This window comes from Pelodiscus sinensis, chromosome 6 (assembly GCF_049634645.1).
Source record: "Pelodiscus sinensis isolate JC-2024 chromosome 6, ASM4963464v1, whole genome shotgun sequence".
Taxonomy (NCBI): domain Eukaryota; kingdom Metazoa; phylum Chordata; order Testudines; family Trionychidae; genus Pelodiscus; species Pelodiscus sinensis.
The window spans coordinates 87,124,831-87,140,585 of NC_134716.1; the positions used below are offsets into that span (position 1 = coordinate 87,124,831).

Consider the following 15,755-nt stretch of genomic DNA (forward strand, 5'->3'; position numbering starts at 1 on the left):
GTAACAAAACAGTCTTTTCTGGAAGACAGGGCTTTAAATAAGAATATTAAGCATGCAGTTAAAAGGTAACATTTTTAAATCTCTTGAATTCAAACAACAAGTCTACTTAATCGACCATTCAATTCAAAATGACTAATGTATTTCATGTTGGGAGTCTGGGAAAGCATTTTAATCTCTTATATAGGTTTATATATAAGTGTTTGTAAAGTGAAGAAAATAAGAATAAGGTCTTACTGGATTCTGATCTGATGATTAGGCAATTATCCATTTATCCTGGAACTATGATCAGCTGAGATAACTGAATGTAGCAAGGAATTTAGGCTGAATAAGTTGTAAACTATGATTAATGAAAATGTTAATAAAATGATATCACAGCAAGAAAGAATGAATACCACCACCCAGATCTGCTCAAACAGCACATTCTCCCAGTATTCACCGCTTACTTCTAACATCCAACAACACTCACCTGCAGCATCTATCATTTCAAACTCTGGCACCCCCAGCACTCTCATTTGGCACCCCTTCCTCAACAGCCTACACTCCCAATACACTTTTACCTTCTGCTTAGTACTTCTCTGACTCTCTCCACAAAACACAACATTCCATTGAGCACCTCATATATTACGCTTCCTCTGTTCCAGTCATCCTTGCCACACTCCTTTGCAACCACAAAGCAGCCCATGGAGGAGACCATAGGTACATCTACATTGGAATAAAAGAGCTGTGGCATGGCTGTAGCTGGCCTGGGTCAGCTGATTTGGGCTGATGGGCCTTGGGCTGCAGAGTTAAAAATTGTTGTGTAGATGTTTGGGATCGGGCTAGAGCTGGTTCTAAGACATTCCCCCCTCACTGGGGCCCAGAGTTCAGGCTCCAGTCCAAGCCCAAATGTCTGCACATACAATGTTACAGCTCCATTGCTCAATCTCCCTGAGGCCTACCCAGCTGACCCAGGCCAGCTATGGGTGTTTAACTGATGTGTGGACTTTCCCAATACAGCCAAAAGTTGTTTGCGCAAATACACTGAAAGATGTATGCTAAGAAACAGGGCTGACAAGTGCACACAATATTTTAAATACTACCCATTTCCTGCAGGTCCACAATGCAGCAATGGCATTGGCCTTGAGATTAACTGTTCTATGCTGCAAAAGAAAAGGAGCAAGAACAGAAAAAGAGCTGGAGAGAAAGAACCACAGGATGGGCGGGAGAGGGAACAAATATATGGGTACGTGTAAGGAGATGCACATGGTCAGAGCATTGAGGCCACTTGAAGTCACGTAGTAGTGTACAATATGTTTAGAAAAAAACAAGGTCAGCAGTGTTCAAGTTGAATGCAGTTTCAATTAGCTTCACTTTAATACATGTGGGATAAAAGTTAATGGGTGTGATGAATTTACTCACCCAAAGCCAATTGCTACCCAGTAATTTCTGACACCCTGATGCGGTCCCACCATAGGAAGTATGTCTGGAGAATATGTGATAGGACCAGCAACTGTGTTAACGATGTCTGCTTGTTTCAGGACTGGAACCATTTCCATTGCAGCCTCAATATGATCCATTATTCTGTCTAAATCAGACTCAAAAAGTTCCTTTCCAAACCCTGCACAAATATTTGATTAATATTATATATTTATAATCAACTGTAAATATTTGTTTAAAATATAGGTATTCAATACATACATAAGCAATAGCAGTATGTAATTCATCAGTCTGTATTAGGCTTATTGGGTAGTTGAGTTGACTACTCACTTCCTCTCCCCCTTGCTGCCTCTGTATCAGAGACAGCAAGGAGCGGGGGAGGTGGAGGGAGAAGGAAGAAGCAGCCGGTGCTGGGGGGAGCTGGCTTAAAAGCTGGTTCCCCCCAGCACCAGCGCTATGGTGTAGAGAGGAATGTAGAGGAGGCAGAGGAGCAGCAGTAAGGGACCCGGTGTGCCGGGTCCCATACCTATACCACTGTGGCTCTGCCTTTTAACTGTAGTAAGGGCCGGCCTGCCTGCAGGCCCAGCTCCTACTACACTAAACTGCAGAGCCACAGCAGGGCCCCTTATCGACTAATCATGTACTTGATACAAATTGTATCGAGTACTGATTAGTCAATTACCCACTTCTTAACATCCTTAGTCTGTATAGCAACATCTTTTCTATTTTTACATGCACAAAACCTCATTTCTCTGTAAGAAGAGCATAAACTGAGTGCAATTGGATTTAACAGTCAGTTTTTATTTTATTTCTCTTGATCGAAGGGGAAGCAGTATAGCTGAGTAGTTTAGGCTCTGTACTAGGACACAGGAGACTTGGGGATTGTCTTCACATATCTTCTTCTTGGACTGAGCCGTCGATCGACGGATCTCATCTTCTATTACGCCTTTGGTCATATAGCGCTTCACATATAGTGACACTACTATGCTTGATAGTTAAGCTTTTCCTGTTGGCATAGTTAATCTACTTCTGTGAGAAGCACAGACATAGCACGGTCCACATAGCATTGTCTACATCAGGAGCTAGATTGGTATAATTATCATAAAATCATAGAACTGGAAGGGACTTCGAGAGATCATCAAGTCCAGTCCCCTGCTCTCACGGCAGGACTAAGCACCACCTAGATCATCCCTGACAAATGTCTATCCAATTGCTCTTAAATATCTCCAGAGATGGACATTCCACAACCTCCCTAGGCAACTTATTCCAGTTACACCCTAATACACCCTGACAGTTAGGAAGTTTTTCCTAATGTCCAACCTAAACCTCCCTTGCTGCAGTTTAAGACCATTGCTTATGTCCCTTAATGGGTGGATTTTTCACACCTCTGCATGAAGCAGAGAAACCAACATAGGTCTGAAGAGCAGACCTGGTCTTGGAGTCTATTCTTGGATCTGTCATTGGCCCTTTGGATGAGCAAGGAAAGTCATTTATTTATCAGTGCCTCTGTTTCCCCATCTATAAAATGGAGATATTACCCAGAGTAGCAAAGCATTTTGAGTTCTACTGATGAGAAGCACTATGTAAGAGATAGGTATGATTATTATCATTAATGACACGAAGTCTCAGCAATGAAGCAGGAAGGAGATGGACAGGTGCAAGAGACTTCCCTAATGTTGGTCAAAGCCATTTGTTTTTATGGATTTATTTTATGCATATATACAATAGTCTACCTTAGTGTTCGGTTTGTTATTTCTGTTCACTCTTTCACAGAGGCTACAGTCATATTTTGAAAGATATGCAAAAAAGCACGTTTCAATTACATTTTCAACAGCTTCCACTTTTCCTCACACAAGTATTATAAAGGGAAATACGCGACTGCGTTTTATATTTTTTAACTATTTTCTACAGTTTATCAAGCTTTGCAGATACATGTAATTTTTAAAAATTACCTGGTGGCACTCCATTTGTTACCCATGACTCCTGTAGTTTCATTTTCTCCGGACTTTCATATGGACCAAATAAAAGCCCATCCCTTTCCTGTCTCAGATAATATGATCCTTCTAAGTCACGAAGCACGGGCAATTCCATTTTCAGAGCTTTCACTTCAGGGATAGTAGATGTCACAACATATTGATGGTGAACAGGTATGAGGGGATGGTGCAGTCCAATCATTTTGCCTATTTCTCGAGCCCAGAAGCCTAAGAAACACAATTAAGAACTATGCTAATATGCAAACATTAATTTCAGTGAATGGATTTTATCACTCAGGTAACCTGTAGGGTATGTCAACGCTATTAAACATCTATTGAAGCAGTCCGTTATTTTGAAATAGATTTTGAAATAGTAGGTGACTTATTCATACTTCCACGAGGATTAAGGGGAATTTCAAAATAGCGAGTTATTTCAAAATTTGGCGCTGGGTGGACAGCACCAAATTACAAAATAAGGTATTTCGAACTAAGGGTGCCATGTAGACGCAGCCTTATTTGGCAAGAAGCAAAACCACTCTGAGTTAATCAGACTCAAAATAAAGGTTACCACTTGGTCTGTCCTGAAAATCATTTTGAACTGACAGATTATTACAACTCAAGCAATCTTGGGATTTAATTTGCAACTCATTTTTGTGTATATATTTTCTTAATTTAACCTGTAAATAACTTTCTTATTTCTTTTCCCTTGTTAATAAACCTTTAGCTATTTTATTACAGGACTGGCTACAGGCATTGTCTGTGGTGTAACAACTAGATACCAAGTGATCTGGGGAAAGTGACTGGTCTCCTTGGACTGGAAGCAACCTGAATGATTTCTGATATTTGGTGTGACTCAGAAGTGAAAGAAGATGCCAAGTAGACACTGGGGCTTACCAGTGTGCCCTGCACTCGGCCCAACATCTGGCCAGAGCAGCAGCAGTCTCCAGTCCCAGGCAGCAATCCCTGGGTGGCCAGCTAGAACAACCACAGTCCTCTAGCCCCAGCAGTGATCTTTGGATAGCTGATTGGAGCAGCCATAGTCCGCTGACCCCAGCAGCATTCCCGCCAGACCTCCCCCGTCCATGAATTTTACTAAAGCCACCTGTGGCTAAATTGTTGCTTTAGTTATCACACACAAGTCTGCAAAAGCAAAGGTTGTTAAACAGGTCTATCTTAAACAACAGAACATGTCTTTTTAACCTTAATTTAAATATAAGTGGTAAACAGGGAAATTGAGACAATAGGGGGAAGAAATGGCAGGAGACAAAGCAAATTTGCATTTTAGTAAACAGAGGTGGGAAGAAAGAGCATGGAGCCTCCTTCACCACCAGATTCCACGTCACTTCCTTTACTGATTGAATAAACTTTGCTTGGAAAGATAATCTTCAGGAGAATCCACTTCAAGGCTTCACTGGACTACAAACGAACGGGACTGAAAACCCATGTTTGCTCTCTCTTTCATCAAAGAAAACTATGTTCTCTGTAAGCTGTGTGGCTGCACAGCTGGGCAACAGCCTATTAAAAACTCAGCAAAGGTGCTCAGGGAACCCAGCCCTGGAGGACTTGCCATCCCCCTCTCGCAACTTGAGGCGGGCCGCTGACATGTTGCAGTGGCCCCCAGCCTCAGCCTAACCCAGCCCCAATCTGTTGCAGCCAGGGACAAGTGTCCCTTCCCTGGCCTGAATCCAAGCATGGCCTGGACCTGTTGAGGCTGGGCTCAGACACCCACTCCAATTTCAACCATCCTCTAATCTGCCATGGCTGGAAGAGAAGCACCTATCCTGCAGCTCCAGCCTTGGAGCTGCTGTGGTGGGGTGAGGAGCCTCTCTATGCCCAGCCCAGGTGCTGCTGCAGGAAGAGAGGGCTGGGCAGAGGTCTCTTTCCCCATCATAGGCCTGGGCATCCTGCATCCTAAACCCCTGTTCCCTGGCCCCATACCAGAGCCTGCCCTCTCCATAGGGTTGCCAGGTGTCTGGTTTTGAACCGAACAGTCCGGTATTTGAGCTTTCTGTTTGGGAAACAAATTGAGAAAATACCGGACATATAAATGTCTGGCATTTCCTAATTACGTTTTTATTATTATCATGAGTATCAGTACGTAGTTGTGTACTGCTTGGCTAGTAGAAACACTCACGCTGCGTGAGCGTGTCTACCAGCCAGGCAGTACGCAACTACGCAGTAAAGAGGAGGGGGGTGGGGATAGGGGCGGGGACAGGGCGGGATGGAATTCCCAGGGCCTGACTTGCCCATGAGCCCTGCCAGGACCGTGCACGGGACGGCAACAAGCCGGGATCTGCATGTGCTCGGGCCAGCCCCACTTCCTGCCAGCCAGTTCTCCCCGCTTCTCCATACCTTCTCCCAGCCAGCCCCGCTCCCTGCCGGCTGGTGCCCTTTCGGCCAACCCCGCTCCCCCCAACCCTTTCCCGGCCAGCCCTGCTTCCTGCTGGCTAGTTCCCCCTGGCCAGCCCCACTCCCCTCAACCAGCCCTGCTTCCTGCCGGCCAGTTCCCCCTCCCCCAATCTCCTCCAGCCAGCCCCACTCTCCCTGATCCCCTCCCAGCCACCCTTGCTTCCCGCTGGCTGGTTCTCCCCCACCCGATCTCCATCAGCCAGCTCCACTTCCCCCCCCCCTCCACCCCGCCCAATCTGAGATCAAGTGTGTCTGGTATTTTTTTAAAACCATCTGGTAACCCTACCTCCCACACAACAACTCTCTGACCCAGCCTGGAGCTCACTCCCACACTCTGAACCCTTCAGCCCCATTCCCACCACATGAATTTTGTTATATGCACTAATATGGAGGCGATGTGTTGTATAACACTCCCATATTGGTGCACCTAACAAAATTAATTCCTCTCATGTGTGGGAAAAATCCCAGGGAACACTGAAAGGCACAAGCGTCTTATCTTAACCAAGGAAAAAGTCAGTCACCGTCTTCCTGGAAGACTGTAGGTGAGAAAGGCCTTGAACCAACACTTGCTAAATTGAGTTTTAGACTTTTAGAAGTGTCTTTCCACTTTTGTTTGTAGCCATTTCTAACTGTATCTCCTATACTTGAATTCACTTAAAATCCTATCTTCTTTTGCTAATGAATTTGTTTTATTTATTAATCTAAACCAACCCAGTGCTGCAATTTAACTGAGCCACCTGGTAACGCCATATAAAGTAGCAGACTGTTGCATACTGACCAAACAGTATTAAGGAGTAACAAGCCTTAATATCTGAACTGTCCAGAATGGTGCAGAACAGATATTTTGGGAAAATTCAGGACTGGGAGCATGTTAGGGCACCTTCCCCATAGTTACCAAGGCTGGTGGAAGTCAGAGTATGACTGGTGTGCTGCTGACACGGTGGCTGGGAGTCAGAGCTGCAGGGCTACATAGGCACTCAGGCCAAGTCTATATTGGCAAGTTACAGCACAGGAAATTAGCTCCCAACATTGTAACTCCTGAGGTGTCCACATTGGTAAAGCACTATGTCTACCCTACAAGGTTTTTTGCACAAAAACCAGTGGAGCGCCCACACCTCAAGCATGTATTTGTGCAAGAAAATCGACAGAGGGCTTTTGCTGGTAGACTTATTCCTCTTCCCATGAGCAATAACTCCTTTTTGCAGTACAGCTCTCGTGCAAAAAGGCAGGTGTGGATGCTCCGAAGGGATTTTTGCGCAGGAAACCCCTATCGGAAAAAGCACAGTGCCCTGATGGCCATTCTGTGAACAGCAATCAGAGCTCTCTTGTGCAAAAGTGTCCATGCAGTGTAGACAAAGCCTTGAATTATTTGTTTCATTCTGATTAGCCTCCAGAAGTGGCCCATAATCCATCAAGTCCTTTCTGTTACTTGTTTTTAAACTCAGCTGTTTGCCTTAGATGAATGTGCATATCCCTTCTCAGAGCTTTGTTTCAGACAGCCTGCATCTGTGCTCATTTGCTGGGCACAGAGCAAACCATTTATGTGAAATGCTCCTGCTGTTGAACACAGTGGCAGACATGTGTGTGTATGAGAGAGAGAGAGAGAGAGAGGGAGAGAGAGAGAGAGAGAGCGATTGCTGTGCAAAGAGCTGAGGAGAAAGGCAGGGAAGAGGGTCCTGAGATGTCAGGATTTCCCCTTCCCTCAGTCTCAGTATGAGCTGTTTCCTGCTACTGTTTGAACTTACAAGACAGCATGCTGACATACCCCAAAACACACTGTCTCTCTCCCCTCCCCCTCCAACTCTCCCCTCTTCCCCTAGATTTCTGTTGAAAATTAGCTGTCAATGTAGCAGAATGAACATAGTGCAATGAGATTGGGAAACTTGCATCATGTGACAGTGACTGCCCCATGAAGCATTGCAAACCCTTTCCAAAACATCCTGCAGCCAGTTGCACAGTGGGATAGCTACAACAGTGCACTGCTCTCTGTGGCATTGCAAGAGCTGCTAATGTGGACCTGCTCCACCATCACAAGGAGCACAGAGTGGACACACAACAGGATTTCCTGCAGCACTCTGTGAGCAGCACTGTAACTGTCAGCACTTTACATCAGCCAGTACAGACATTGCCTAAGAGTATGACATACCTGCTGTTCGCCAATTTGGGAGAAGCCAAGGTTGGGAGCTACAACAGTATAGTATTGTGGGTCACCCAATGTTACAAGGAAAGTGGTGACACAGCCCCTCAGTGGTCTGGCCTCACCCTGGAATGTGACATACTGTTGTTCCAAGGAGAGGATTACAGCCCGGCCCCGAGTTGCAAACGGTCGACTTACGACTGTTCGTAGTTACGACCAAAGCTGTCGTAAATGGCAGACCCCGACTTACGAACGCAATCTGGGCTTACAAACATCGCAGTCGCGTGTAACTCTATGAGGTCCGACTTATGAACTAACCAAATTACAACCAATTGCTTGGCCTGTAACTGGTTCGTAAGTGGGGAAGAGGCTGTACAATAATTGTTATTATTGTACTTGCTCACAACAGAACAAGAAGGGTGAATGCATAGCACAACATGTATATGCTCCTCTGCAAACAACCAAAATTGATAGGTTTACTTTTAGATCTACTAGCCTTAACTGTGTCCCTTTCAAAATGTGCACTATAAGAAGCAGTAAACGGCTTCTTAAAATCAAAGCCATTTCCTGAATTATATTACTACAGTGCTGCTGTCGGTATATGATTTCATGTTAGATTTTTTTTTACTACAACTGATACGGATTTAATCATAGAACATCCAGTGTTATTCAACACCACTTTTTAAATCCACTCATAAAAGTATTGCACTTAACATTTTTAATGTTGACTATAGGATTAATTACTGCAGTACTGAATTGTTGCTTGCTTAATTAGCCCAGGACCATAGTGTCCAACACGCTAGCCACTAGCCACATGTGGCTATTTGGCCAGTTGAGCGTGGCTAGTTGGTTTGAACAAATGTGGCTATTTGGCTGGTTGAGTGTGGCTAGTTTGCTATAGCAGTAGCCACTATAGTGGCTACTGGTTTAGAACTGCTTGGACACTATGGGCTATGACAACAGCTGGGATCCATCACTGGTTCTGTGCCTAAAAATTCTGAACCATGTACAAAAGAAAGTCTTAAAGAAAGAGTGTTCTCTCAGAAACAAAATTTTAACTGGAAGCAGATGTCAAACTCCCCCTCCCATGGGAGACATAAGTAAAGTTAAAGCACAATTTATACCTTTAGAAATTGTCTACATCAAAGTGATTAAAAACATCTGATAGTGAAATATTTAATGTTGGGATTATTTGGCATTTTACATATCTTGGTAGTCTGTTAAGTTATTGTAAAAGGAAAAAATAAGTCAGTTTAAAAATAAATTTTCCATTTCTAAGTGCATACCAAAACTGTTGTAAAATGAAACAACTGCTGTGATGTCAAATATTTGTATATGCTGTATGCATATCTAAAATCAAGTCACCATTTCTGCTGGTTTTATTAATGACTCTATTATAAATACACCGCTAGCTTCCTTAGCAAGTTCAATACCAGTTAGTTTATGTCAGGGATAATTTATTAGGGGCCTGCTTATTTAAAAATAGAAAACTCACAAGTGTAACAGTTACAAGCTGGTTTAAACTTGTTCATTCCAGTTCCACAGCAAATGCTGACTATGAAAAAAAGAGCTCTCTGATTAACCTGACTGTGCTCAGAATCAGCAACATGAGCCTAGCCATGGCTGGCATAAAAATTAACAGCAATGATTTGAAGGGCTGGGGTTGAAATGAAGAGTGAATGCTGGCTGAAGAACATTAATAGCATATACTTGTTGCATATACTCTGACCCCAGAATGTTAAGCAATATCAACTTTAAATGTTCACTGTTGGCTGAATGCTTAGCTAAACATTAGAATTAGGCTTAGCCAAGCATATCTTTGGTTTAATAAGTTATCAAAGCAAATGAAAAAGCCTAAGAGATTTCACAAGGTTTTAGAGTGACTTTACAAATAATGATAAGCTCTGGAAAGCAGTTGTGAGAAGAGCTGTATATAATGACAAGCGACAATACAACCAAAAGGCTTCCAATCACATGATAAAATATAAGGAAAGTTATTAAATGTGCGATACTCTAATGCCAAGATTTTAGAAAATGGGTGCCTGAAATTTGACACTTATGGGGCCTGATTGCCACAAGTGCTGAGCACCCAGCATCTCCCTCTGCCTTCAGAATTTCTGAACATGGGTGGCACGTAAACCACTGGCTTGGGGAGGCTTGCCCCAACTCTGCCCCTTCCACCTGAGGCCCTACCCCTTCCACATGCCCCAGAATCCAGAGACCCCCACCCATGGCAGTTAGCTCATGCCCCAGGATGGCTAGTGCCCACAGCTCCCTTCAGCCCCCAAGTGCTGGGAGGGAGCATGAATGGAATCACTGCAGCCTCCTCAGCCCTGGGAAGGCAAGCAGTATGGCCCCTGCTCCTGGAGCCCACTGGCACCATTGAAACAAGGCAATGAGGGCAGAGTGTGAGTAGACCCATGCTGGCTGTTTGGAGTCTCCTCCAGGCTCCCCTATTGCCACCCATGGTTCTGAGAAAGATCACAAAGTGAGTCTGGAACTTGACAGCCAAGGGAAAGATTCTGGAGCATATCAGAGCTTCAAAGGTGTCAGAAAGAGCTGAAGTGTGTCAGAAGTTTTCCAGTAAAACAGAGTTCTATTAAAAATAGCAATTTGTAGAACACCCAACTGCTTTCATGGAAACATCTCGGGTTCAGCGAACTTTTGGGAAACCAAAGGAGGGGTTCCAGCAGAAAGGTTTCCTGACACTTGCCTGGGCAATAGATACAGTTTCCTTAGTCTCACTCAGCAGCTGTTGGAGTCAAGGAAGCATATTTAGTTTTCAACACACAATAGTAGACTTCCGATAATCCGGCACCTTTGGGACCTAGGTGGTGCTGGATTATTGGTTATGCTGGAGTATCGGGAGGTATTCCGGTGGGGGGCTGTGACGGGTCTGCAGGGACCCACACTGTGTCCGGGGGATGGGCGAGGAACGGCTCGGTGAAGGGAGAACCCTCCGCCATTTTGCAGGAAGGCGTGGGAATCCCCGCGCCACCGCCAGGAGTTTCCGGGAGGGGAGCGGGCTCCCCACCCCCCAGACTGTAGTAATTATTGCCGAACAGGGGGGTGAGGGGCAGCGCTGCAGGACCAACCCAGCAGCACCCCAGCTGCTCTGCTCTGCAGCTTCCCCAAGTCCGCCGCTCATCAGTTTCAGCAGCGGCAGTGGCGGACTTGGGGAAGCGGCATGGAGCAGAACAGCTGGGGTGCTGCCGGGAGCCAAGCAGGGGGGTGAGAGGCAGTGCTGCAGGACCAATCCGGCAGCACCCTGCTTCCCCAAGTCCGCTGCTGCCGCTGCTGAAACTGACAAGCGGCAGACTTGGGGAAGCTGTAGAGCAGCTGGGGTGCTGCCGGGTTGGTACCACAGTACCGCCCCTCACCCCCCTGCTCGGCGATAACTATTGCAGTCTGGGGGGTGAGGAGCCCGCTCCCCTCCAGGAAACTCTCGGCGGCGGCACAGGGCTTCCCCTGTCTTCCTGCAAAACAGTGGAGGGTTTGCCCCTCGCCGTGCCGTTCCCCATTCACCCCTCCACTCCCTGGCCGGTTGCAGTGCGGGTCCCGGCAGACCCGTCACAGGGGTATAATCCCCTTCCCCTCTTCTCCCCTTCCCTTTCCCAGCCCCGAGCACCCATGGGGTTCACAGCAACTCCAATTATCCCGTTGGCTGGAGCACTTCCAGGTTCCAGTTGGTGCTGGGCCATTGGGAGTGCAGGACCACTGGATGCCGGACAATTGGAGTTTTACTGTACGATGGACAGTATTTCTGAAATGACTTTTTTGGGGAATTTTCAAATAATAGGAAATTTTGGAAAAATTGGTTTTGTCCCAATTAAGACAATACTCTAACATTTTAAATACAGGCAGTCCCCGGGTTACGTACAAGATAGGGACTGTAGGTTTGTTCTTAAGTTGAATCTGTATGTAAGTCGGAACTGGCATCAGCCGCTGCTGAAACTGATCAGTTTCAACAGCGGCTGAATCTGGACACCAGTTCCACTTACATACAGATTCAAGGTAAGAACCCCAGGCGTCCCCAAGTCAGCTGCTGCTGAAACTGATCAGCAGCTGATTCCAGGAAGCCCAGGGCAGAGCAACTCTGCCTCGGGCTTTCTGTAGTCAGCCGCTGGTCAGTTTCAGCAGCGCCTGACTTTGGGACGCCTGGGGCAGAGCAGCTGGGGTGCTGCCGGGTTGGTCCAGTAGCGCCAAGGAGCGGTGCTGCGGGACCAACCGGCAGTGCCCCACCTGCTCTACCACAGGCCCCGGGCTTTGCTCCACGTCTCCCTGGTCTGCTGGGGGGGGCACTAGCTGCGATCCCCCCCCCTCCCCCCAGAAGACCAGGGAGACGTGGAGCAAAGCGGCGGAGGACCTGGGCCGAACCGTGGCTCTTCCAGATCAGCGCCGCGGTCTGGCCCGGGTCCTCCGTGGCTTTGCTCAGCGTCTCCCTGGTCTGCAGACCAGGGAGACGCTGAGCAAAGCCATGGAGGACCCGGGCGGACCCGCGGCGCTTCCAGATCAGCTGAAAGCGCCGCGGGTCCGGCCCGGGTCCTTCGCTGCTCTGCTCAGCGTCTCCCTGGTCTGCAGACCAGGAAGATGCTGAACAAAGCAGCGGAGCACCCGGCCCGGACCCGCGGCGCTTCCAGCTGATCTGGAAGCAGCCGCAGGTCCGGCCCCGGGTGCTCCGCCGCTTTATTCAGCGTCTCCCTGGTCTGCAGACCAGGGAGACACTGAACAGAGCGGCGGAGCACCCGGCCGGACCCGCAGCGCTTCCAGCTGACCTGGAAGTGGCCGCGGGTCCAGCCCCCGGTGCTCCCCCGCTTTGCTCCCGTCTCCCTGGTCTGCTGGCTCTGCCAGCAGACCAGGGAGACGGGGAGCAGCTTTTCTTGCCCTGGAGAAGGCGGGCGGCGGGACCAGGCGTCCCGCTGCTCCAGTTCTCCGGGGCGAGAAATCCCCGTTCGTAACTGCGGATCCGACATAAGTCAGATCCGCGTAACTCGGGGACTGCCTGTAGTAGTATTTCCCACAATCTGGAAATCCCATATTTCATCCAACACTAGTGCCAAGCAACATGTGTTTGATTAAGAGTAGAACCATTTGAACTAGATGAGCTGGAAAAACACAGAATGAGAGGGGAAAAAAAACATGGTAGCCTCTAATGCAGGGGTGAGGAACCTCAAGCCTGGGGGCCAAATGCAGCCCACAGCTTGCCTGGATCCAACCCCCAAGGCTCAGGGGCCCCCAACATTGGGGAGCCCATGCTGGTGCTCCTGCTCCTCCACTGTTCCACCGTAGGGCTAGAGCACACAAAATCTACTAGGCCAGCCCCCCCCCCCCCAGCCTCTGTTACGTGAGGGAAATGTGGGGATTCATTGTCCTTCTCATTCAGGGGTCACTTGTTTGTTTGGGGTTTTGCTTCTCACTTGTGTGCAGCCCCCTGGCTGATTTTTCTGTGGGTCAGTGGCCCCGACCCAAAAAAGTTTCCCCGCCCAAGATCTAATGGAAACAAAAAGTCTCAGAGGGGTAGCCATGTCAGTGTGTAACTTTAAAACAATGAGTAGTCCTGTGGCACCTTAGGGTATGTCTACACTACCACCCTAGTTCGAACTAGCGGGGTAGTGTAGACATACCATTAGAGACTAACACAAATATATCGGACCATGAGTGTGACGGGCTGTCACTGACCCGGGGGCGGAGCCCCAGACAGCAGGGGGCTGACGGCCAGGCCCGGACCCCCCAATACTCCCCCAATGCGAGCCGGAGGGGGCGGCGGGCTAGGGCGCTCCCCCCATGCCTGCGCCGGCAGCGCGCATACGGCCCGACCCCCGAGGTCCCGCACGGTGGGGGCGGAGTGGAGGGACGTGGCTGCCTGGCAGGTGGGACCGGGTCCCCCTCCCTCCCCGAGGGGAGCGCCCAGCACCCAACGGCCACACTTAAAGGAAAAGCGCAAACTAAAACCCCGGACTGGGGAGGACTTAAACTGGGGGCATCGGCCCCACCCCGCAGGGCGGGTAATCATTTCCCTTCCGTCCGGGAGGGGGTGATCGCACCCAAGGGCCCCGTGCCCCATATTGGGGATCTGGGGGACAACAAGGGACAAAAGGAGGACAAAAGGGTCCGCAGACCCCCCCCCTCGGGCTGAGAGGGGGTGATCGCACCCCCTAAACCCTCACAATGAGCTTTGCGGCGGCTTTGCTCTGTTGTCCCTGGTCTGCTGGGGGGGTCCAGCGGCCTTGCTGGACCCCCGCAGCAGACCAGGGGGACAGGAGCAAAGCCTTGGAGCACACCCGCAGCAGGACAGCCCAAGCGCGCTTGGGCTGTCCCGCTGCGGGCGTGCTCCGCGGCTTTGCTCTCCGTCTCCCTGGTCTGCAGGGAGATGGGGAGCAAAGCCTTGGAGCACGCCCGCTGCTGGTCAGTTTCAGCAGCGGCTGAATCAGGATGCCTGGGGCAGAGCAGATGGGGTGCTGCTGGGTTGCTCCAGTAGAGCCGAGGAGCCGTGCTACTGGAGCAACCCAGCAGCACCCCAGCTGCTCTGCCCCAGGCGTCCCAAAGTCAGCCGCTGCTGAAACTGACCAGTGGCTGACTACAGGAAGCCCCAGGCAGAGTTGCTCTGCCCCAGGCTTCCTGGAATCAGCCGCTGATCAGTTTCAGCAGCAGCTGACTTGGGGATGCCTGGGTTTCTTAAGTTGAATCTGTATGTAAGTCAGAACTGGCATCCAGATTCAGCCGCAGTTGAAACTGATCAGTTTCAGCAGCGGCTGACGCCAGTTCCGACTTACATACAGATTCAACTTAAGAACAAACCTACAGTCCCTATCTTGTACGTAACCCGGGGACTGCCTGTAAATCTTGTATTTAATACAACAAAAGTTAAAAGTTACATACAGAGGAAAATAAATACAAATAATTTTAACTTAATATTTATGGAACATAAAAATATATTGTTAAAAAGGGGATGTTTAACCTATCAGTCAAATAAACAGTAAAAATCCTCCCCCTCAGGAATATGGGGGTGTAGTTTCATATCTGAGGGCAACAAAGAGTAAGATAAAACTGGAAGTTTCAGTACACTGTATTATCTTATTTGCTGCATTTCAACAGGTCTCTGTAGAAAAATATAATGGAGAGCAGCTAGCTTTTCACTCCCTGCCCCACTCCTATCTGTTCATTCCAGCTTGTTTCCCAGGGAGAACCCATGTGGGGCTCCGTAATTTTAAGGAGAGAGGACAATACACAAAGGCAGCATTCTATCTTTCACACCCACCCCAAATGAGACCACCAGATCACCTATTAAAAGGCTAATGAGATAGTCTGGCCCTTAATATTTTGTTGGAGACAAACGAGAGAGAGAGAGAGAGAGAGAGAGAGAGAAGAAATGTTATTAATATTTTTGTTGTGTAGTACAAATAATAAATAACAATAACATCTAATCAGGGATAATTGAAAGGTACTTCCACTAAATACTCAGTTTCCACAATATCATTGTTAAGCAAAAGCTCATGAAAAAAATCAGAATAGTGTGATACCAAATCATGAGCTACCTGGGTTCACCAGGAACTACATAGTTACCAGAAAACAAATTGCACATGTTCCTACAAGATAAATAGTGGAGCAGTTCTGCTTAGTCTGAGGGCACGTCTACACTTGCACCCAAGTTCAAACTAGGGATGCAAATGTAGACGACCGAAATTGCTAATGAAGCGGGGATTTAAATATCCTGCGCTTCATTAGCATGATCTCGCCGGTACGTTACTCCGCTCAACAGCTGTTCTAAAAGTGAAAGTGCGCGCCAGGATGCGTTAGTTCATACCAAATCCCTTGCTTCG

General features: G+C 48.0%; 1 protein-coding gene across 3 annotated transcripts in view; it reads right to left on the bottom strand.

Annotated features, from left to right (window-relative positions):
• Nucleotides 1-15,755, bottom strand: part of DMGDH (dimethylglycine dehydrogenase) — a 72,123-nt gene that overhangs the window by 41,378 nt on the left and 14,990 nt on the right. For all 3 annotated transcript variants that reach the window (XR_012904868.1, XM_006119142.4, XM_025182630.2), the window contains 2 exons: nucleotides 3,369-3,617; nucleotides 1,399-1,597 (listed from right to left, as the gene is read on the bottom strand). Coding sequence is in view for 2 of the 3 variants with exons in the window: in XM_006119142.4 (XP_006119204.1) it covers nucleotides 1,399-1,597; nucleotides 3,369-3,617 (448 nt within the window). In the remaining variant the exon portion in view is untranslated. The remainder of the gene's footprint in view (nucleotides 1-1,398; nucleotides 1,598-3,368; nucleotides 3,618-15,755) is intronic.